At 45.7% G+C, this 23,071-nt stretch overlaps 1 protein-coding gene across 1 annotated transcript in view; it reads right to left on the reverse strand.

Annotated features, from left to right (window-relative positions):
• ACAP3 (ArfGAP with coiled-coil, ankyrin repeat and PH domains 3) overlaps nt 1–23,071 on the reverse strand; it is a gene marked incomplete at its 5' end in the record, with an annotated part of 90,891 nt that overhangs the window by 10,506 nt on the left and 57,314 nt on the right. Inside the window, 6 exons of the mRNA XM_082009466.1 lie at nt 2,471–2,604; nt 12,021–12,095; nt 12,433–12,528; nt 12,981–13,025; nt 16,711–16,894; nt 19,970–20,028. Of these exons, the coding sequence (XP_081865592.1) occupies nt 2,471–2,604; nt 12,021–12,095; nt 12,433–12,528; nt 12,981–13,025; nt 16,711–16,894; nt 19,970–20,028 (593 nt within the window). The remainder of the gene's footprint in view (nt 1–2,470; nt 2,605–12,020; nt 12,096–12,432; nt 12,529–12,980; nt 13,026–16,710; nt 16,895–19,969; nt 20,029–23,071) is intronic.

Below are 23,071 nucleotides of genomic sequence, written 5' to 3' on the forward strand. Positions count from 1 at the left end.
GGGAGGATACAGACTGTGTATGACTGGGATGTAGGAAGATGCAGAGAGGATAGCTGGTATTTAGGGGACAGGGAAAACTTGTAGCCCTTGACACTAACATTACTTCAGGCATCAGGAAAACCCGAAAGTCCCAGAGGGTGGCGTTCCCTTCAGGATAAGGGCCGTTTGGAATGACCCTTGAATTCACAGCCAGGGGAGCTGCCAGGAGAATGGAGTTGCTGGGAACTGTTCATCTCTATCACAAGAGTCTAGCACAGGTCTTGACATTAGCCTGACTCATTTTAGAACAACTTTCTGCTCTGCAAAGACATGTGGTGTCAGTGAAAGAAGCCATGTGACAGACTATGGACCAAGGCTACACTTTCCTTAGGAAACACCATGCAGGAAATCCTAAAAAGTTGGTAAAAATTCAGCTAAGGTACCTTCCCAGTGCAACAGCAACATTGAAATGAAACAGCCCTGGAATGTCCCTACTAGAGGAGATTCTAGTACTAGACAGAGAGAGTTCCTCCAGTACTAGAAGCAACTTCAGAGAGGAGGGAGTCACCTAACCAATTCAGAGATCTCTAATAATTTCAAGCCTTTCTTCCATGCAAATACAGGTAGTTTCTGTACATACTACAAACTGTTCACTGAACCATTTAGTGTTTATTTATTCCAAAGTCTAACAACAGCATGTTTCAGCCTTGCTATGGTGTGTACTTTGAATGTATCCCATGGCCAAGTAAAACATAGCTTAATATTGTGTCATTTCCCTGTTATGCGAGAGGAGGAAATGTAGGTCAAAAAGGCATTGATTTAATGCATTAGAAACTCACTGGAAGGGTATATGAAACCCATTGACTATCTCAAGGGAAACTAAACACACAAATATCGAGCAAGGCTAGAACATGAAACCTTTGCCTCGGCTTTCCCAAGGTCTCTGACAGCTGTGGAGACTCCTGACTAGCACAGGAGGCATATGAGCCTGGCATGCCCAGTGAATGAAATCAGATTAAATACTTATAAATTATTAAGAGCAAGGTCAGTGCACAGAAAGCCATTTCTCACCTCCCAGCAGCACAGCTGATATATCCACTCTCACATATCTCCCCATCCCAGAATAGACAGGTTTGATACTCGTGGCATGTTCTGCTCTGTTAAGGTATTTCTCTCAATTGTTACGAATTTACAGCTTTCCCAGGGCGAGACGCGAGCTGCATTGTGCCCTATTCTTCCCTACATGGAACGTGGTCATTCTTCCATTGTGGAAGGCACTCCTTTTTTTTTTCCCTGGCATTTACTAAGATGCAGCAAAACATGAGCTGGCTCATTCCATGATGCAGCCTAAGAGGAATATACAGCTTCACGCAAAGAAGCATACTTGGTTTTGAATGGGGAAAATAATAACCCCTTACGTAAACTACACAGCACCTAGCTCTTTCACTGATTAACATACACGTCTCCAACACACTGATATCAAAGACCTGCAAAGCAAGTGGCTTTGCAAGCTCAGCATGTGAGTTATAACGTGCTGGTAGAAAATTTATGTGGCCTTAAAACACCATTGCAATCAAGCAGATGCTTACTCCTCTTTTCTTGAGCGGACTTGGCACCACATAGCCAGGTTAGTGTGTTTATAAGTCTACACTAATCTCTCTTGAGACACTGTTTCTCTCGGGAGGACTTACTCAGATGCAGTGTCAGGCTAACATGGCTTCAGGTTCTGACCTTACTTGCAGCCGACAGAGCACTGTCTTGCTCTGACTTGCAACCCTCCTGCTCAAGCAGGGCCAGCTAGAACAGGTTGCCTAGGACTATGCCCAGGTGGTTTCTGAACATCCACAGATGGAGACTTCACAAGCTCTCTCGGCAACCTGCTCCACTGCCTGACCATCCTCACAGTAGAAAAGCGGTTTCTTGCGTTCAGATAAAATTCATGGTTTTAATATATGCCCATTGCCTCTTGTCCCGTCACTAGGCACTGCTGAGAAGCCTGGCTCCCTTTTCTTCACTCCCTCCCATCAGGAATTTGTACACACTGATAAGATTCCCATGCTGAGTCTTCTCTTCTCAAGGCTGAAGAGTTCCAGCTCTCAGCCTTTCCTCATATGAGAGATGTTCCAGCCCCTTAATCATCTTTGTGGCCCTTCACTGGACCACCTCCAGTAAGTCCGTATCTTTCTTGTGCTCAGGAGTCCATAACTGGACACTGTACTCCAAATGTGGCCTCACCAGTGCTGAGTAGAGAGGACCATCTCCCTCAACCTGCATGCAAAATGGTCTAAAAGAAAAGTCTCTGTATGCAGAAACTATCAAACCAACTTCATTTTAACTATTTAGCTTTTAACTACATAGCTCAGAATCCTTCCAGTGATGATTAACCATTCCTAAGATCCTACTAAAAGTGAAGCGTGTTCCTGTGCAGGCAGTATTAGCTGTATTCAGAGTCATAGCCCAAATATCAAATGGAATATAAGTCATTACTCACCGATTCCATGTTTTGAAAGCATTGCTAGCTCTCTTGAACAGGTAGCCTTCCATCACCACTCCATTGGGGGCATCAACGTTAAACTCCACCTTTGAGTCATCATAGGAGAAGTCCTGCAAATAAAAAGAGTGAGACTAACATGACCGCACTCTCCAGGACCAAGATGGAGATGAGTCTAAAGCATTAAGAAGAGAAAAACATCTATGTCAAGATTCTAAGGTTCAGGCAGAGCTCTCCATCACAGCATATCCCTATGCCTTAGCAGGCTGCAGCCATGAATAGCAGTCATGAATTATCCTCATTCCAGTAAGCTCATCTGTCCCTATCACTTGGAGGGAAGTACTATACATGCTGTATTTCCCCCCTCTGGTAGCTGATAAGGAGAAAGGCAGGTAGCTTATCATCATGAGGACTAAAAATTCCCAACATCCAGGGCCATCTGCAGTGGGAAATAAAGCAACAGAGGTGCTTTTTACTGGCCAAGTGAGCTAGCAACGCTGCTGCTACCCCTCTGTTCATCAAGGGGCCAGGAACAAAATAAACTCAAGCCTTTCCACACAAGGAAAACGATGTTTCTAGAGGAGAAGATTTATCAATTCCATTTTCATTAGCTATCATCATATGTCAGCTCCAATCTGCAATCACTCAATACTCTGTGCTATGCTACCAGTCAGAGCTGATTTGTCAAGTTTGGCACTGATTCACCACATAGAGCTCATGGATTCTGACAGCTGGTGAGCAAGACACAGAGCAGAGAGAATAGCAGCTGCTTTCACAGAACGCGGGATCCTTCTCCCTGGGCAGTGGTCTGCCTCCTTCCCAAGAGAAACTAGGTCATGAAACCTAAGTGACTCTCCCCCCCCAACCTGGGGAACTAAGGCACATTGTCTCTTTGCACACTGATTCTGCTCCGATGATGTATTCTACCCACACCTCCCCCTCTAGAGTGCAAGTATTTCTTCCGTACTGCTTGGTTCAAAGAAACAACAGTGCAGTGAACACAGCCCCATTAACTTAAGTGCCTTTCCTAGCTCAGCATATGCAGACCCTTGTGATGCTGTGTTGCTAGGCAACATGCACTTCACTCTCATTAAGATGAGTTATTTTCATGTTCAGAGATGCAAGCTTGCCTGGGAGGTGTCATAATAAGAATAATACTGATACAGGAGGAGGAGATGTAATGGGACAGGACCGAGTCATTTCTTGGAAAGACAGCATGATGCCCAATTAGACAGTAGAAACTGCTGTAAAGCACCCAATTAAGAGAGGTCTGCTCAGCCCCAAATTTTCTTGCCATAAGAGGGTGAATCCCATGGGGGTTCTCTTCTGCAGATGTCTTTCATGTACATATTGCAAACAAAGGATAGGGGAAATTTTCCTCTAACTCGTAGATTTGAACGTGTGATTTTTGTAGAGCTGCTCCAAAGTGACAGTTCTATACATTTGATGAGAATCTGCACTGTTTTATAATAGATAATGCAAACAGCAAAAAATCTGGACTTTGAAAAGTGCACAGCACGTATAGGGCAAAGCCCTTCCAAACCGGTCATAAAAATGGCCACCTAGCTGTGCCTCACTGTGGAAGAGGTAAAAATAAGGGGGAGGGTATAAATATAATCACCTGACTTCTTCAGCTGTCTTTATATAATCAAGCAGTGTGATGGTAAGAAGGATATATTGCTGATCAGTGCAGAAGGAACAGATGGGCCATATGCGTCACTAGAGTAAATCCACTAAAAATCAGTGGAGTCAAGCCAGGTGTGCATTTAACCTCATTGAGTCTGTATTGTACCACATCTCTCTAAATTTGATGGCTAAAGCAGAACAGCTGAAGGCACACGGAGTTGTTCCTTGCCTTTGAAAGAACTCTAACCTGCATCAAACCCAGTTTTAGAAAGAGAAAATTATACACAGAAACACCAAGCGCATATACAGCTAACAGAGAGCCATGATATCCAAACATCAAAACACTTTGCTGGGAAGAATGGCTTGTGTTTGCATTATTTTGAAGATATTTCTCTTCCTTGTTCTCTCATTGGTTAGGAAACATCCCCAGGCCAAATTCTGCTCATATTTCTGCTGGTGCAATTCCTGAGCAACTCCACTGCTACCAACAGAACTACAGCAGGGCAGTTCAGGGCAGAATACGCCACCAGAGCTGTAAGCAGGATTTGTAAAGTAGGTACAAATCAAGGGAGAGATCCAAGGGATAAGGACCAGTCTGCCTCTTATCCCCGGGGCGTGCAACAGTCTGATCCTCAGGGGCACTTTGTTCCATACCATTGACTTCTGCTTGGAAGCACCTGAAGTCATTGCTACAAAGCTACTGAGAGTGTTGAGAGACAAAAGATGTAAAGGAAAGGGGAGGGTGAAAAAAAAAATCCAGAAATGATCCCCTTGATCAGTATAATTTTTTCCTTTCTCAGCCAGGCTAAGGCCAGAAGGGAGATGCCCAGAAATGGCTCGGCTAGCTCAAAGGCAAAATCACGGCAACTGCAATTGCAAGACTTCCAGCACACCACAGTAAGCTTAAACTATGGGCTTAAACAAATGGACTCCTAGACTCATCATCTTGTTGTAGCCCATAGAGGGAAATTTCTTACGACAGCCATTGAAAAAGGGAGGACAAATTCTGGAAAAAGTTACAAGAACATCTGTTGAAACCTGATTCCAGGTTAAAGCCTGTTTCCAGGCTAAAGCTAGCTTAGAAACTCAGGAGATCATCTTGCCAATAGTGTTAAAACATCAGTGTGTGGCCACAGCTGGATACACATAGATGTATGACAATGAATCCCCTTAACTGGCAGACCTGCCCTTCATGTGTCCCTGTATCTGTTCTATTTATTGACACAAAAAGATTTTGATCCTGTTAATTCTGGGAAGTATGTCAAAGGGTCCTGGCTGACAGACACTGCTCTTGCCAAGCACATCATCAACTATGCCGTCAGTAAGTCTCTGTGACTCCTACAAGGGATGCAGCGCATCAGTGGACTGTCTGACTCCACATGGAACTAGGAAATAAAAACCTTCCAGCCTTGTAGCCACAATTTGTGGGATGTGCTGGTGGAGGAGGAATGTGTCACCCATTCTACAACGTTCAAAGTAACTGTCTTGATTCAAATCTTACCCTTGACAAAGCAGGATAAGAGAGTGCACACATACACTTTCTCTTGTCCCCTTTTTTTCCATTTCCTGCTACACATGATATTTCAGTGCATGATTTTAACAAGCTACCTCTTACTGAATTCTTCCCATTGTTGCAATGTACATTGAGTAGGCAAGTCTGCTCTAAATGAGTTTGGACTGATTTATTAAGTCTGCATTTAGCACCTCATTGTCTCTGTAATATAAAATGCTTGACATGGAAAAGGCTTCCTAGGATTGGGATCTGAATGGCTTCGGCTACAACCGCATATGCAATCATGATTAGCAACAGCAGTGACATGTTGGATCACACACTGGTAAAATAAACTGGACGTCTTCCAAAATAAGAAACCAGATCTCTGCCATCATCTGCTTCCCTTTCCTTCACCGACTTTGAGTAAATCACACCAATCTTGTCTCACTGTCCCCTCTCCTCCTCAGTCCTGTCACTCAGTTTACACGTGAGGCTGCCTGGGAACTGATATTCTTTTAGAAATGACATCACAACGGTTTCCATGGGAGCACACTGAATGCTGCTGAAGCAACAACCAAGTAACACATTCCAAGAGACACATCCATAGGGATGTGAAAAAGGACATCAATGGAGACACTCAAACCAGCAAATGGAAAGCAAAAACCCTCACAGGCAAACAGACCTGTAAAAGAAGAAAAAAGAAAAAGGGGAGGGGGGGGGGGGAAGAAGAAACCCTGTTTGAAGGTTGCCTCACAGCCCACTCGGTTAAGAACCCCCTTGTCCATCTCCACACAGCATGCACAGAGACTGCTTGCATTGCAGAGGCCACACAAGCTCTTCCAATTGCTCCTGTGAAAGCCAGCCTTTCATGCAGAGAAAACGGCTGATGAAATTAAATAAACCTCCAGCTTCGCTGAACAGACTTAATATGAAGATGCCCCTTATCAGCCTGGAATCCTTGGGTGGGGGGCTGTTAGTTCTTCTAAGTAAGAAGCCCTGCCTCAGAGCACACCCACTGAAGTGGGAAGCTCTTGTTTATAGGTTCATTCCTATCCCAAAGGGCACAACACCTGGCTGAGAAGAGATAGAACCTTTCTCTAAAATACCAAGACTCCCTTAAAATTCTTTAAAATACAATCACTATGGCAATGGCCCTTCCTGAAAAGCCATAGCATTACTCCCTCAGTGTATCAATTCAATGTGGAAATAATGATACTGTCCTTTTCTGTACAATGTTTTGATTTCTACTGATAGAAAACGCTATCAAAACTAGACAATCATGACCAGTAAATCATTTCAGTTCAGGTGTTTTTAGCTATTCAGAGAAACATCTTACTACCAAACCTCCATGTTATTTTTTTCAATCAATACCATTTAGGATAACCCACAACACATGCAACACATGCTTTCCCTCATAGAAGACAAAGGCTTTTATCCAAAAGTGCCCTCTTTACTTAAGTAACCGATGATGCTCAGTATTTAGCAATAATATTATGTACACCCTAGCAACATTATGTATACATCCATGTATTGAAAAGAACTTCTCCTGGAGGTGAGTTAAAAATTATATGTGACTAGTTTGGCTATTCAATTCTAAAAATAATTCAGAAGAATATTCACATTCCCTAAAGATGCACACACACTCCTTCCACCAAACACTGGTGCATGCATATTCTGTTCTCTTCTGGTCCCTGAATATATTTCAAGCTTTTCTCTATTTGGCTGTTTTTACCTCTGTGTATATACTGTGTACAACCCAAGACCCTCAGAGGCAGATGGAATTTGGAGGAGGGCTCCCCCACCTACATTCCCCTTCTGCACAGACAGCTTGCTTTCATTCTGGCCAAATCCCATTTACAGACTTTTTGTTTCTTGTGTTTCCTAATGCCAAATGATCTCCCTGCTCTGCAGCTTGTCAGCAGATGATGCATAGAGATCTATGCCCTGCCCCAAAGCTTTGTCATCCCAGAATCAGAACCAAACACATTTGCTCTCCTGCAGTAATAAAGCTGTACTTGCTTTCGGGTCACATCAGCGAGCAAGGTCCTACAGGCACAAACCTTGCTCCCCCAAGGGAAAGGTGCCCTCTCTAAACTTTCTCCCCAAGTCCGACCAACCCTGCAGGAGTCTCCTTACCAGGAGGTATTCAAGCCGGCCGAAAATCTTCATGGTGCCAGCTGCAAGGGAGATTTTGCTGCTCTTGCCTAGAGAGCAGGGAGCAGCTCTGTGTGTCCTCTCTCTCTCTGTTCGCTCTCTAGAGTAGCATCTCTGCTAAGCACCGTGGGCTGGCAGGGAAGGAGGGATTTCTTTTTCAGCCCCTTCTCCTTTACCCCTCCTACTCCTTTTTGGGAAGCTGTAAGCTCTGCCGTTGGCTCCTGTCAAAGCAAGGGGCACTAGGCAAAGGAAGCCTGCTGGCCTCTGGGGACCACTTGCTTACCCCCTCCTCGTGCCTCCTATTCACAGTCAATCAGCTTAGAGCAAGGGCTAATTATCATACAGCTGTCATGGAGGCACAGAAGGGAGCGGGAGAAGCCAGGCAACGCGGAGCAAAGTTGACAGGAAGATGCTCACCGAATGCCTCCCTGACCTTAACAGAGCCTGGCTTGTCTGCCTTTAGCAAGGTCTGCTTCCCCCAGCTTCCTGGAGCAGAGCCACCCTTTGGCCAGTAATTCCACCTCTGCTCCACTGCAGCCAGAGAAATCAGGGTGTTGAGATGCCATATGGCCCCTTGTTTGTTATCTACCAGCTGGACTAAATGAGGCAGAGAGCTCTGCCTTGGCACTCCATGCGCCCTTCCCGTGCAAACAAGCAGCACAATTGCTTCCCCCGCTACTCCAGATTGGGGAATAGGTACGAGCCTGCAAAGGAGCTTTTATATAGCCCTGTATTCTTCCACTTTCAGAGACTGGCCTGTCAATTTTGGTGCAGTGGAAGGATTCAGGAAGGTCAGAATCTGTGAAGGGAGGACTGGTTTAAACATTACCGTTTCTCTCCTCAATTCCCATTGGAAAAAATTCCTAGGCCTGTGTGTTCCAGTGCTAAGTTCTCCAAAGTTTTTCTCCTAAGTGGTCCAACCTACACCAGGCCCTCTTCTGTCTGAAGCAACTGAGCCCACATAAAAACATACAAACTCGTTACATGTATGGTTTAAGGCAGTTTAGTTCAACACACAAGATAAACGTGGGAAGCTACAACACTATGCCCTCAGCCTTTGTAGAAATGTATTCCATACTGCAGTCTTGCATACATGCATCCCACACACAGTCAGAAGAAAAGCACCCCCCGCCTCCATGCTGAAGCTCTCCTCTCTCTTTGCACAACAGGAGGATAACTCAAATATTTATTGTAGCCCATAAAAATTGAGACTCTTCCTTTCCTCTTGCTGATTTTATTGGAATCCTTTTTGTATAAATGAGCGTTATTTTCATATGAAGTGTGAAGCTGCAAATGGAGCTCTTTAAGGCTTTGGAGCTAGGAAAGCAGAGAGGGCAGCGGTTAAAATGACAGGTTGAAATGATAGCTGCCCTAGGAATCTGCCCCAAAGGTGGCAGATGTTCCATGAGGGAAGATGGGGAAAGGGTGGCATAGGACAAAGGCATCTGAATTCCAGTATGAAAGAAAACAGTCAAGATTTATGCTGAGTTTTTCCCTCCTACCAAATTTATTTTAATTAAAAGAGTAATGAAACAAAATGCCACAGGCCACTTCCTTATGAAGTTGGCTCTTAGAAGGCTGCCCTCCATGCCTTATAAAGCTGCCCAAAGACAATTCAATGAGCAAGGCCCTATCTTCAGAATCTGCACAGCTCCCCCAACCCAAAACCACTTCAAAATGTTCTATTTAAACCGGATTCCCTCCCTTTCTGTTGTGCCTTAGCAGGTTGTTTGGGAAGACACTGTGTTGAGGAAAAAAGGATACTTCTGACACTCCTCTCTAACTAAGCGCAACTAAATCTCCAAATTTTCCAAGAGACCAGAGAGTATTCTGGGCTCAGCATGAAGACATATATTCAAATATGTACTGTTCTCCCTTTGGAGATGGCAAGATGCTCACCAGATGCAGAGTGCCATGCTGCATCGCAAAGAGAGGAGCAACACTCTACTCACAGTAGCTGAAAAGCAGTCTCAGCATTTCCAGGCAGGAAGCTTTAAATCCTAAATTGCAGTAGGGATGTTCAGCTCTCTTACAAGTTTATGCACACAGACAGCCACAGCTCTATGCACATGTATCCTGATAAAGAGTAATTGCTCATTCTCCCTCTTGGAACCTGACCTCTGCTTCATTCCCTGCTAGTCCAGTCAGCAAAGCCACGTAAAGAGATTTAACTGAAATGCACTGCACTAGAGAGATTTTCCATGTTCCCTTGAATGAGGTCACCACTCCAGCAGAGTCCCAGGGGAACTGAGAGTTCACAAATGGATTTACCCCTCCCTCAGAACACTTAACCAAAAGGAGCATATGCACAGGCTGATTCACAGGGAATGTCTGTCATTAGCTTTCAAATCTGGTTACATTTCCATTTCATGGGTTATGACATTTTTGAGAGAGAGCATTAGAAAGAAAACAACAGCCACTTAGATTCCTCCTATTAAGAAGTATTGATCCACATAAGTGCCTGACAGATATGGACTCCTTAGCAATTCCTATTCAGGGCTTGGTTCATGAACAGCTATTTCTCAGAGCGTGTGTGTATGCATGTTGAAAATCCACTAACACCCTCTGTTATGAGCCTGTGCACCCAACTCACCTCCCACCAGACCCACAGTCCTCAAAGGCTCCTAGGCACCAAATCAGTGTCAGCCAAGTACTGCTGTCACTGCAATACTGAACTCTGAGTCAAGACTGACTTCCCAGAGTAGAAGGAACTGAAATCTTATTTTAGCACAGGACTGAAAACTTTGAGGATGAAAAAAAAATCACTTGAAGCTGGGCTTTAAAATTACATCTCCAGTGTTCAGGTTACAGCACTAATGCTATGGCAAGGCTTCTTTGTCTTGCTTTCAAAGGCAGGACTTAGTAAATATCCAGAGCAGCAAAATGCTAATTCTGAGAAATGAAGACGACAGAAGAAGGAAATACATGTGGGTACTCACCTGCAGGAGGGTCTGCAGGGGCAGGTCAGCAATCCATGAAGAAGAGAAGGAAAAGGAAAAAAAAAAAATTAGTTTGACATTTCTACAAACCTTGGATTTGGAATCGTTCCCAGATGAATGGCCTGGAAAATCAGAGGCCACATTAGCCAAAGATGCCTCCCTACTGAAGGCTCAGACTCAGACAATAAAACCTATTATCTTGCCAGTTCATGGCGGTTACTCCCAATTAGAGCAGGTGAGAGCACACACATGGTGCATTACCATAGCTCAGCTTAAAACAACAGCTTGCTCTGCCACGGCAGCTGTATTGCTTGGGTCCCCATGGGCCTTTCCAAAGTTATGCTGCTCAAGGCTGTAGCCATGTCATATCCCAGGATCTAAGCAAGAATCACCTGAACTGCAGTTTGGAGTAGACCGGCATGAAAGAAGTTCACTGCAGCGCACTCCTCTCTCAATAGCAGTGAACTGCAGCACACTCCCCTCCCTCTCCCCCACAACCCATTAACATCACTTCAGGGCAGCGTGAGCTCACTAGGAATGAAGACAAGGCCCTGTAGCAAGTCCTGTCTATGGATACCAAAGGAGCGCATCCATTCTTCGTCTGCTGGATGACTTAACAGGAACTCTGGCCACCTGCCTGGGCTGGGCACTCAGGCATGCTGCCATTCTGCTGCCTCACCATGGGGCAAGGCAGTGAGAAGTATCAGAAGGGACATGCTAATACTGCAGTAGCTGGAGATCACAGGGCTTGCCGGACAAAAGCCAGCTCGCTCAGCCAGAGGAAGGATGTAAGACTGGGGGAAAGAAGAAGAGAAGAAAAAGGGTGGGAGTGAAGTGCTCTAACCTCTCCCCAAAAGCAGCTCTGCTATGCAGCCAACTGTTTTCACAGGCAATTACAAACAACTACATCCACTTCTCTATCTCGGAGCCTTTTACAGAACATGAACCTTTAAATCTTCCCACATCCTCAGTAGCAAAGAGGGAGACAAAGCGTAGAAAGAAGGTTTGCTCAGAGGCAGACCGTATCAGTGACAGAGCTGGGAAAACAACCCAGGTGCCCTGACCCATGGGATCCTCCCTGTGTCCCTCTCCCTTGTGTCCTCGGATGTGTCAGTAGCTGAATGCCCTGAATTTGATCAGGCCTACCTACTAGCTAGACCTCCCAGCATCCACAAGGTTATTACTCTCATCTCAACAACTGCTGCTGCTACTGCTCCAGGTTGTGAAGGACTAACCCAGCAAGGCCCTTCATCAGGTGACTGTTGCCACTGTGTGATCCAGACAACTGCACTGATGGAAAGAATTGCTGCTTGCACCAAGCTGCAGCCCCAGGACTCACCCTCTGCTGTATCAGCGCATGCTTGTGCTCCATCTCCCTCTTCTCCACTGCGGAATCAATCACCAGCTGGTCCAGCTAAAGGCAGGGAGGAGAACACCAGGTATAAAAGTCAGGAAGGAGACTTATGAGCCACTGTCCCTCTCTGCTTCCCTGCTCTGGGATTACACCAGTCCTACCTAACATCCTAAGTCTCCACAAGAGGGGAAAAAGGGCTGTACTTGGGTGTGCACTGAAAGTAACCATAGCTCCTGGCTGCCACCCCATAGTGCAGCATGGCTCATCCAGCAAGCGTGATGCTCTTGACTGCTCCCCGATTACCAAGTATGGTAGCTGAATAGGAAAGAGGGTGTCCTTTCAGGGTGAAGGGGTGCAAACAGGCAGATTGAGTCAGCCATATTCCCTGTCCCCTCACCTCTGTGGCTAGTTTCTTCATGTAGGGATCCAGTTCATGGAGAAGACTGTAGCCCTGCTGGAAAAAGGTGTACTGGGCATGCATGAAGGACAGCATCTGGGGAGGGAAACGATAGTAAGGTCAGAACAGGTTCTGGGACAAAGTGAGTGTGAAAAGTCCTTATCTCTCATTACCCACAAACAACTCTCTTCAGGGTCTAACCCTTTTCCTTCCCAAAGCAATTTATCCATTAGGTGCCTCTCCCTCTTCTCCTTTCTTCCTCTTACAAACACTTCCACACTGTCAGGTAGCCCCTGTTGTGAGCACAAAGCAGGAAAAGCAGTGTCCTTCACCCCTGAAAGTTCCCTCCAGTTCTGGCCTGTGGAGTATCTTGCTGGTCCTTCATTCTCCCCTCTTGTTAGCATACCTGCAGCCCCCAGAGCAGTCCCAGACAGTATCTCCAGGGCAGACCGAGGAGTCGGTATGTCGACCCATGCAACCTGAAATGGAGAGGGCTGCCTTTCATTGAGTCACTGAGAGCAGCCACAGAAAACACAGAGAGCCCTTACCGCATCCAGTATTTCAAACTTCTTCTTGGCCTGCAGGACATTGATCTGTGAAGGAATCAAGACAAGACCCTCAGCATCAGCAGCATTAAGCAGTCTGGCATGGACGCCTAGGTATGAACTTGCCGCAATACCCATAGCAGCAAACCACACACTGTTCAAGGACAGTTCTAGAAAGTACTTTCTGAAAAGACAAGTTCCGGTGAGGTCCAGGTGGAATAAAAAGGGAAACAGCATATATGCATTTCATGACCTGGGCTGCTTCTGATTAAGGTCACTGCTAGATGTATGTCTCTACATAGGCTAACAACAAACACTGACCCCAGAGTGCAATTTGGTATCACATGGAGATGTTTAATCTATCAGGTCACTGCTTTGATTTCTCTTAGCAGGCTGAGAGGTACCAGTGTAGTGTTACGGGGTTTTTTCAGTAATCATAGTAAAGCCAGCCAGGAAATTGTGGTACCTGTGGGAGGCCTATGTTTCTCAGCCTGCACACCTATTTTTCTTGGAGAAAAGTGCATGACTGACTGCCCCAGAGACCCTCACATCCCCTCCACACAGAAGCAGCAGTAGCCCAGGATTTCCTGTGCCAGCCATGATGTGCATAGGCTCCTGGGGTGGAAGAAGAGGCCTTTCAGCACATTCAGGCTTACACCTCTTCTCTGGCCAGGGAAGAACTGCAGTACCTTTTGCAACAGCAAGATAGCACTGCTTTGGAAATGCACCCTGTTATTGCAAAAGAACCAGTTTGGAGCATTTCATGTGAGGATAGGAGAGCCTGGCCATTCCTTGAGTCCTCCAGCAGCTGTTTAGCAGAGTGCTTGTAGAAGGTCATCTATGACACCTCACAGTTCAGTGCCTGCATCTTTGTTCAGGTAAGTCCCACCTCAAATCTTACCATAAAAGCTTGGGCACAATGCAGCAAGGTGCTACATCCCAATTCCTTGTGTCTCTCTGGTATTGTCCTATGCCACTGGGAAAATGAGTGCTAACCCCTGCTCCATGCAATTGCACAGTTACAGCACATTTTGGAGTGAACAGCAACCTTTCCCCTAAAGGAAGAACAGGAAAACTGGAATAAGCCAGGACTATGAGGTATGTAGGAAGAACAAGAAAGGTAGTATCTCTTTCTGATGTTCACCACTCTACCAGTGAGACTACAACCATCAGCATCTCTTGGAAATGAAGATAAAACTATTGCAAATCTCCATTAACTGGGGACAAAGGCAAGCTCTGTGAGACCTAATATGTTTCTCCAATACTGGGCCAAAGATCCAGAATTAAAAAATATCCTTGAAATTTAAAAATACTTAAAAAAATAAATGTAAGAGGCTGAGAACTGACCCAGGAGAACATAATTTTAAAAAAAAAAATTAATAGCACAGTTACATAATAGTTTGCCCGCAGACCCCATGAGCTACCCTGCGAAGTCTTACAAGTGCTGCAATTAGCACTGAAGAAACTGTCAAATGTAGCAGAAGGCTTTGATGGGGCTTCAGCTGTCAGTGTTGCGAATAATGTGTTACCATGACAGACAATCGGTTCCAGTGTGTTAATAACTCATTTATAAATGCAGCAGCAGTTTGCTTAGAAGCATTATGCTTGCAATAACTGAACCTAAAACTAGATAAAAGTTACCAAAGGGCAGCTTGCTGGTGCCTGTCACAGTTCTGCCTGGAACGGTATCCAGGAGGCACGCCATGATCAGCCTCCCAACTGTGTACTGGGCAACCTGGTCATCAGCTCCAACAACACAGGAAGGGAGACAAAGTATTTCAGGTATATTCCCAGCCTCCTAGATCCCTCCTTTCCCCACCCAGTATACCAAGTTAAAAAAAAAAAACAAACCAAAACCAACTACTAACCCTGCTTTATACCAACAGTTTCACTGCACAGCAGTAATGCCTCCTGGCCATTTATAGCCATAAACCAGCAACTATACTAATGGAAATGTCCTACATATTACAGGTATAACATGAACTTATAACTCTCTCACTATATCCTTAACTAAATATCAAAGGATGCTTAGACAAGTTCAAGTCTATGCATTTCAAAACTGATGGATTTAGACTGGTACCTTGCAGTGGACCAACAGGGAAACCTCCCCAGTATCGGATCAGCACGACCAAAGAACTCTTCCTCTTTGTAACTGGGAGAAATGGAGGGAGCTTACTATAGTGTGACCTTGCCAGCAAATACAGTTGCATTCATGTCTAAATCCTAGATGCAAAAAACTGCAATCCTGAAGGAGCATCAATGCCATGCATGATTTATACTTTAAGAGGAAAGCATTGCCTCTCTATCCACAGCTGCCACAGTATGTGACATCAGAGACTACCTCATGATCAGACAGAATGTGTTGGCAGATGGTGTTAGTTCAGTGCTGCACGAGTGACAGCTAGTGGAGACACACATGGATCAACATTAACACTGAATTTGTGTGCTTAACACACCCACTGCCTGAAAGCACTGACCTGGCATGAAGCCTATGATTCAAAGAAAAATCCTCGACCATGCTGGGTGCAGTGAGTGAGTCTTCCCACAGGAAATTTCCCACTGGGAAGAGAAATTCAGTCTAACGCAGTATGTTTAATTTCTCTTACTGAAAAAATGAAGATTTCCCTTCTCAGGCACACTATAGCATTTTTAGGAAGGAAAACGTGTCACAGATAGTCATGTCAGTCCCATACAAAGGCATAAACACAGGTAAGCACACATTCCTTAACAGACTCATAGCATAGCCCACATTGGAAAGGACCTCCAGAAGTTTCCTGTCTAATTGCCTGGGCAAAGCAAGACTGACTTCCAAGTTAGATGAAGTTGCTCAGAGCCTGGTCCCATTGACTATGAATCTCTTTGGGTCCCTGTTCCAGTGTCGCATAACTCTGAAAACTTTTTTGCCTTATATTCAACTGGAATTTCCACTGTTGCAACATATGTAGGTATGCCCTGTGCACATACATATATGTACACACATACATCCATCCAGATGCATATTTGCACATGCACACACATTCATCTGGAGTTTGAAGCATGAACACAAGAACACAGATGTGGATGTTTACATGTGCACACAGATCCAGACATTTGCCCTTAAGGACATGTTCTACATGTAGGAGCAGACAATGATTTGCAGAGAACACTTGACAGCGTTGCGTTCTGTTGCTCACTTTCAGCAGTTTCATGACACTGTTTTGCCAGACTCTCTGAAGAGTTATAAGGATCAAAGCAGCTAAGGATTTGGGGAAGAGCCTCTCCTCTCTTACACCAACATCCTGTGACTATTTCAAGCAGATGTAATCAGCTACAGAACTCACAGCCTCACCAGTGAAGGTCCTCTCATCCCAGCACAGCCTCCTCTTTCATACAGACAGGCTGGATTATGCCAGAAGGCAGCTCAAAGAACCCTGGGATCTACTGCAGTACAGGGCCTTGCTAAGCCATACAAGGGCTCACAGTGGTACAACTAGTGACTGGAACTAGAGCAATCCTTGGCGGTTTCATGCTCCATCACACACCAGTCCTAAGGACTCCCTGCCTCAGGGGGGCAGAAGGCAAAAGGTCCAATGGATTAGTAATCCAGTACCCTTTTGAACCTAGTGGTAAGACCCTACTTGCCCCCTCTCATCCCTCAACTTCTTCACTCCCTACAGTAGATTATTTAGCAATTTGCCTATGATATTCTGTACTGGGAGATTGAGAGCTGGATCCATCCAGCACAGACACCAACCTGCAACACATAGTCTAGGGCCAGATGCCGGAAACACTTCCTGGTTATGGTCAAGGTGCCTGTTGCCTCCTCCACTTCATGGGGCTTGTGCCGAGGTGCCTGGGCGTTCTTCACCAGTGAAATCTCCATGTCCTCTCGCACCTTGTCAAACTGCTTCTTGGTTTCTTTGAACTTCCGGACATCACTGGAACACAGAGATGAGATGGTGAGAATCAATGTTACAAAGCAGACAGAATACTGCTGCTACCAACAGAGCATGGAGAGGTGTAACCAAGTACACTATGATCACTCAGAAATCCTGCTCCAGATGCCATTGAGACCCTAACCCACCCCACCAAGCTCCACTGTGTCCAGCTGGACTGACTCCAGATTAACTCTAGACAGTCTTTCTTTAGAGACAGTTGGTAAGGAAAGATATTGGACCTTACATACTGCCTTCAAAGACTTAAGGAAATTCTCCAAGAGCATACAGAAAGCCAGGCCAGATGGCACCCAGCCCTAAAGATAGTACACAATTGCCCTCAGAATAAGTGACAAGCAGAACATTTCAGAACCTACCTGTGAAAAGGTAGGTTCTTTTCATATGAAACATGCTTCATATTTCACTTTATGAAAAGATTAAAACCAGCTACTTTTCAAATTCAGGACAGGTCATTCAACTAGGGCAGCCAGGCCATTCATGTGCATCTCTAGCTGATTCTGTCTTGTAAAACATTTGACTTTTCATTTCCCCTTGTGTAATAGGCACATTTATTAACATTTGCATTCAGACATACATGATCCACAATATGAACTTTCAAAGTTTTATTTATGCCTAGAGACCTCACATGGGATCAGGGGTCTGCTTTGCAGGGGCAGGCTGTAAAGACATAGCAACAGATTTTTGAGTTTGGTTGTTGGGGTTTTTTTTTTATTATTAAATAGCAGGTATCATTCAGGCAGGACTTGATTTGAGTTGCACAACCACAAAGAAGTGAAGACAGCAATTCCTGAAGATCAGGTGTTAAAAGTGGCTCTAATTCCTTAAGAGTTGAAAGCAGCAATGCTGATTTACAGCAGCTGTAATACAAACACTTATTTTCTGTCCAGGAGAGCTCTGTTTACCTCAATTATAAATTGTTATAATTTAAAGTAGTTAAAAACTGTTAGTAAGTAAGTAGCATCCACTTATTCTTTGCCCTAGGGAAGACAAAAGGCCTCAGTTGAACATGACAGACACTAAATGCTGAACTCTGCCCTGTGGCAAACTGTTTGAAATTGCATATACTTATGTATGGATCAGCCTCTGGCCAAGAGAATCTACCATGGGCAGGTACAGTAAGGATAAATTAACATAGAGGTGACTGGATGACTTTTCTGGTGGTTGTCGCTTCTTCACATTGCCCTCAATACTCAGGGCTGCTGAACGACGTGGCCATCTAGCTCCATTCACAGGAAAACAACAGGGTCACTTTTTGCTTTTTTGGGTCATTTGCAGCAAAGGGCCCTGGGGATTTTGCATAGCTTTGGAGAGAATGGCTTCCTCATCTGTGCATAACCCCAGCGGAAAGGAGCAGGGGTTTGGAGGCATGTGATACTGCTGGAAATTCTCAGCTAGCTCTAAGCCAGGCTGCAGCAGCGTGACTGCAACCTCAAGAGTTACCTAGTAAAATCCTCCCACTCAGCAAGCTCTGTGGCTTGGTAACATGCTAAGGCAGTCATGGAGCATTTGACTGCTGACAGCATGGGCATGGCAAACTGACCTCTCCTGTGTGTACCATGTAAATAAACGAGGCAAAGACCTTCAGGGCTTGGGGATAGGGAGGGCAGGTAAGAGGGTAAATATTGCCCTCTCAGATATGTATGAATCACCATGCAAGGGCACAGCTCCCATTGTTCCTTTGTTCCCATCTGAGCCAGGAAGATGCGGATTGGCCCTAGGTAAATTATTCAAAATGGTCCCAAGCGTAGAATTTATTCTCCAACCAAGGGCAGGAGTAATGCAAATATCAAAGCACTAAGGCCTGCGAGTGCAAAGGTTGAGCAGTACAAACGCAAAAAAAGAATAAGCTGCAAAGATGCTGAAAGGATGACAGACCCAAAATGAAGGTGAAATTCTCCCTTCCAACTGCCAGCCTTAAGCAGATTAAATCTGAGCTCATCAGAGAAATGATTATAGAGAAAGCAGGGGTAGGGCGAGTGCTAGGCAAGAATACAGGGATGAAGAATGAGGGGGGTCAGCTAGGGACCCCCTCCCTCCATCAAACCACACAGCTGCCGGGGGATTCACAGCCAATTACCAGTTCCCACGGAAACCAGCTCCTGCCTAGCTGAAGGCCTGGGTTACCTCTCTGACCTACATCCAGCTGGAGTGGGATCCCTCGCTGCCCTAGGTACCTGCCCTGGGGAAGAGAGGCACTCGGAGGAAACATCATAATGCAGCAATGGCAGGGACAGTCTGCTGAGAGCCTTGATCGAATGTACACTGTCCCCATCCAATTCACTTCCAGGGCCCGGTTCTTTTGCACCTCAGGTCTGCCAAGTGCAAGTCAACATCCTTAACACGCGGTATTCTGCATTGCTCACACCGGGACATTGTAAACTTGCTTTCCATTAGCAAAGAACTCTGAACCAGTGGTCAAGCTCCAAGCTGAAGGCACAGTGCTGATTAGCTGCTCCCTCCATACAAAGAAGGGCCCTCCTGTCTGTCACCTTCCAGGCAGATGCTCAGGTTTCTCCAGAAGAGCAGGGCTGCTGTAATTTTGAGTGGCTAAGCATGTTTCTTGGGGAGCTAAGAACACAATGACTCTGCTGGACCCCAAAGTCATTTGGCAGCGAAGTTCCTTCCTTCTGCAAGCATGCACTGGTTTAAACCACTAAGGAAACTCTACATTGAACGTAAGATAACATAAAATGTAGAGCTGGCCCTGCTCTGCAGGGCTCTGAACACTGGGATGTGTTTGACCTAGAGGATCAGCTCTGCAGATGAACTTTACCAGACTTCAGGATGATGCTCTGATCTGGAAGTATGCCTCATATCCAGCTTTATGAGCTGGGAACAAGATGAAGGCACCTGGTTGACAACAAAGCAACCAAATGATAGTGTAGCAAGGTGACAGCAACAGCCATCACACAAACCAGATCCTTTCCTCTGCCCTTCAGTCTCTGTTCTGCTCCAAGCTTCAGTAGTTGTGTGGAGGTTGCAGTTCTGTTTCCAGTGGACACAGCACAGATGCAATGGAAGTTCAAGTTGTTGAAGACCAAACTGATAAGTACTCACTCTTTCACAAAATTGTGCAGCTGCTGCCGGACTGACCTCTGAGCCTGGTCAAACAGGATCTGAAAGAAGAGAGAGAGGAAAGAACATAAAATATTTTTGCAACATGAAAACATTGAGGAGTCAGAAAATACATGAACACACTCCCTATGAGCTTCAGTGTGAGGGACTCAGCATTACTCCAGTGCTTAGTGGTGTCCATTACTTGATGGCTGTCATAATGGATAATAACTTTTTTCTACAGCTGCAGCACACCCTTACAAGTGCAGAATTCCTGCACTGCAGGTTCCACAGCCTGTGCCAGGGCTCTGAATATCACAGAGACCTATGCCACCAAGATAACTTTCATAGGAGGAGTGTTTGTAGGAGCAGTTATCTCCATAGTCCCCATTTTGAACTCTCTCCCGAGCCTCGAATTTCTCGTTTTACCAGAGGAGGGCACTGTCACCTCAACACTATACTACTCGGGGAAGGGCAACAGAACAATCGCTGAAGGTACATCACAGCTAGCCACACGCTGATGAACATGGGTAAGAGGTCCAAGCATACGGTATAAAGAGAGACTTAGTTCTTACAAGTCTTTTAAATTTTACTCTCCTGTCTGTCTCTCACAAAAAAAATTGGTCCCAAGCCCATTACTCTACACCCTCCGCCCATCTCAACTCCAGCCCTCCCCATCTTCCTTTAAGAGATGTTCTCCCCCTACCCTCTGCCAGATGCCAAACAGTGGTGTCTGCTCAGCTCCTTCCCATCCATCTCTGATGGGCACGATTACGAATAACTCCATATTTCAGCCATGCATCGGGATGACACAGCATTTTGGGTACTTGGGACCAGATGGGCAGAGGCTCCCAGACCACATATCAACTGCAGCAGTAAGTACACATCACGCCAAGGTTACAGAGAAAAGCCATTGGCCACGCTGCATCTAGCAAGAGTGGCCCACAAAGAATGGACATTCCATTTCATTCCACCACCAGGAACACAAGGCTGGGCACCGGACCAAAATTTAATGATGCCCTGAAACATCACAGTGCTGGGGTCTGGCATCGCTGCAGCTGTTTGGCATGAGTAACCTTGGCTCATTTGCTCCAACTGAACACTGTGTCCTGAGCAACCAACTTAAGCTAGAGACGTTCTGGAACACACAACTGTGCCTGTCTTCCTGTGGATGCAATCACCTGGAGCAGCATTTCACCTTCCTTTCTCTCCTGAAATGACCACAGCCCTTTCAGGGGAGGCTGCCTGAGCCCACAGAGTGCAAGGGACTCAAGCAGGGAGCATGAGGCTGGCGCAGAACTTTGTCAAGGCACCTTCTCTCAGCAAGCAGACAGTACGAAGCCCTTGGGATCAAAACAAACAGCTTTTTCTCTCCTCTTTGTTGCAAGCTTGGATTTCCAGTGGGAGGTTTTTTTGGGCAGTTTCCCTTGACATCCCACCCACCATCTCCCCTTTCCTCTTCTGGACACCTTCTCTGCTTCACTACACAGCTCGGGTAAGACCCAGAAGTGGTGAGCACCTCTGGGTCTCCATGCTTTTTCTAAGAGGCAGGAACAGTCATCTTGGATCATTTACAGTGTGAAGAGCTGGCATTGTCTAAAGCAGCAGCTTTTTGTGAGGAGGTGGCAGGTTAACCTTGTCAGGCTGCCAGGTGCCCACCAAGCCACTCTCTCACTACCCCTCCTCAGCAAGACAGGGGGAGAAAATAAGATGAAAAAGCTCCTGGGTTCAGATAAATACAGGGAGATCTCTAACAAGTTACCATCACAGGAAAAATAGACTTGACTTGGGGAAGATTGATTTAATTAATCACCAATCAAAAATAGAGGATAGTGAGACACAAGAACAAAACTAAAGCCACCTGCCAACACTGGAGCATAATCCACATTCCCGGCCCGAGCAGTACTCTGTCCACGACACTAAGATCAGGTACTGCAGAGATCTGACATGAGACACACACTCTGAGGTGGTCACAAGCTTTAACATTCTCATGCCCCATAGTAATCTACCAGCAAGAACACTGGTTCATTCCTGACCTTCCTTCCAATGCCAACAGACTCATACAGACACAGATGTCCCCCTTACCTAACATCTCCCACTAGAAGATAAGCAAGTCATGCTTTTGACACTACACAGGTGTACTACTCCAAACAGAATGCAAAGCACTCTGCATAGAAGCAGTGGCATTGGCTGCAGAGCCTCAAACACATTCATTACATGTATTGCTGCAGCCAAGGACAAAGCAAGAAACATGCCAGGACTAGCTGAGTATAAACAGCCATGAATGGCCTCTAAATATGAACAGATGCAAAGCAAGGGGGAAAGAAAGAAAACCTCAAGACCACCCAGCTTTGTGTTTTTACCAATGTAAATTATTTACTGCTTTTGGCATCCACTTGCTCTCTCCAACGGCACTCCAAGAGCCACTGGCCTGCAGCTTTTCCCATGGAGCAGCTTCCCCAAGTCATGTTTGGGCATTGACAATGCTTCCCTCCCCACTCATGATACCACGCAGGGATAGGCAAACAGCAAGAAAGCCATCTGGTTCCCACCTGCACCTACATCTGGAAGGTTTCCATCATTAGTTTCTGCCAGGATGACACAATTGCTTAACATCAGGGAAAGGGACACTTGTGTCATACTCAGGATTGCAGGCAAGTACCCGGGGACATTCCAGGGTACATAAAAATCAAACCACACAGCTAAGGAACAAGGCTTTCTCAGCTTGGTAAATAGCAAATCTGGGCTACACAAACCTATGATGTGGATGGGAACCAGTGTGATTGAAGGGCTTCACAGAAATGCAGGCTGTTCCCTGTTATGTGATGACAAGCAGATACCACACTAGGCAGTGCTAGTGTGGGGCACCTACATCCACCTTCCCATTCTTGCCTGGAAAAATCAGCTCCTAGCTGGTGCCCTAGGATACTGCACGGAAAGAAGCAAGCAAAAATCCACAGAGCACTCGGCACACAGGACAAACCGAGTAAGGTCCCAGGCCAGGCAGATCACCCTGGACGTAGGACACTGCCCTTGCGTGGTAGTCGGAAAGGCTCTGCACACCAGTGTCTGGCTGGAAAAAAGGGACAGATGCTTTGAACAGCA

The sequence above is a fragment of the Phaethon aethereus genome (genome assembly GCF_964289735.1).
Source record: "Phaethon aethereus genome assembly, chromosome: 21".
NCBI classification, from domain to species: Eukaryota; Metazoa; Chordata; class Aves; order Phaethontiformes; family Phaethontidae; genus Phaethon; species Phaethon aethereus.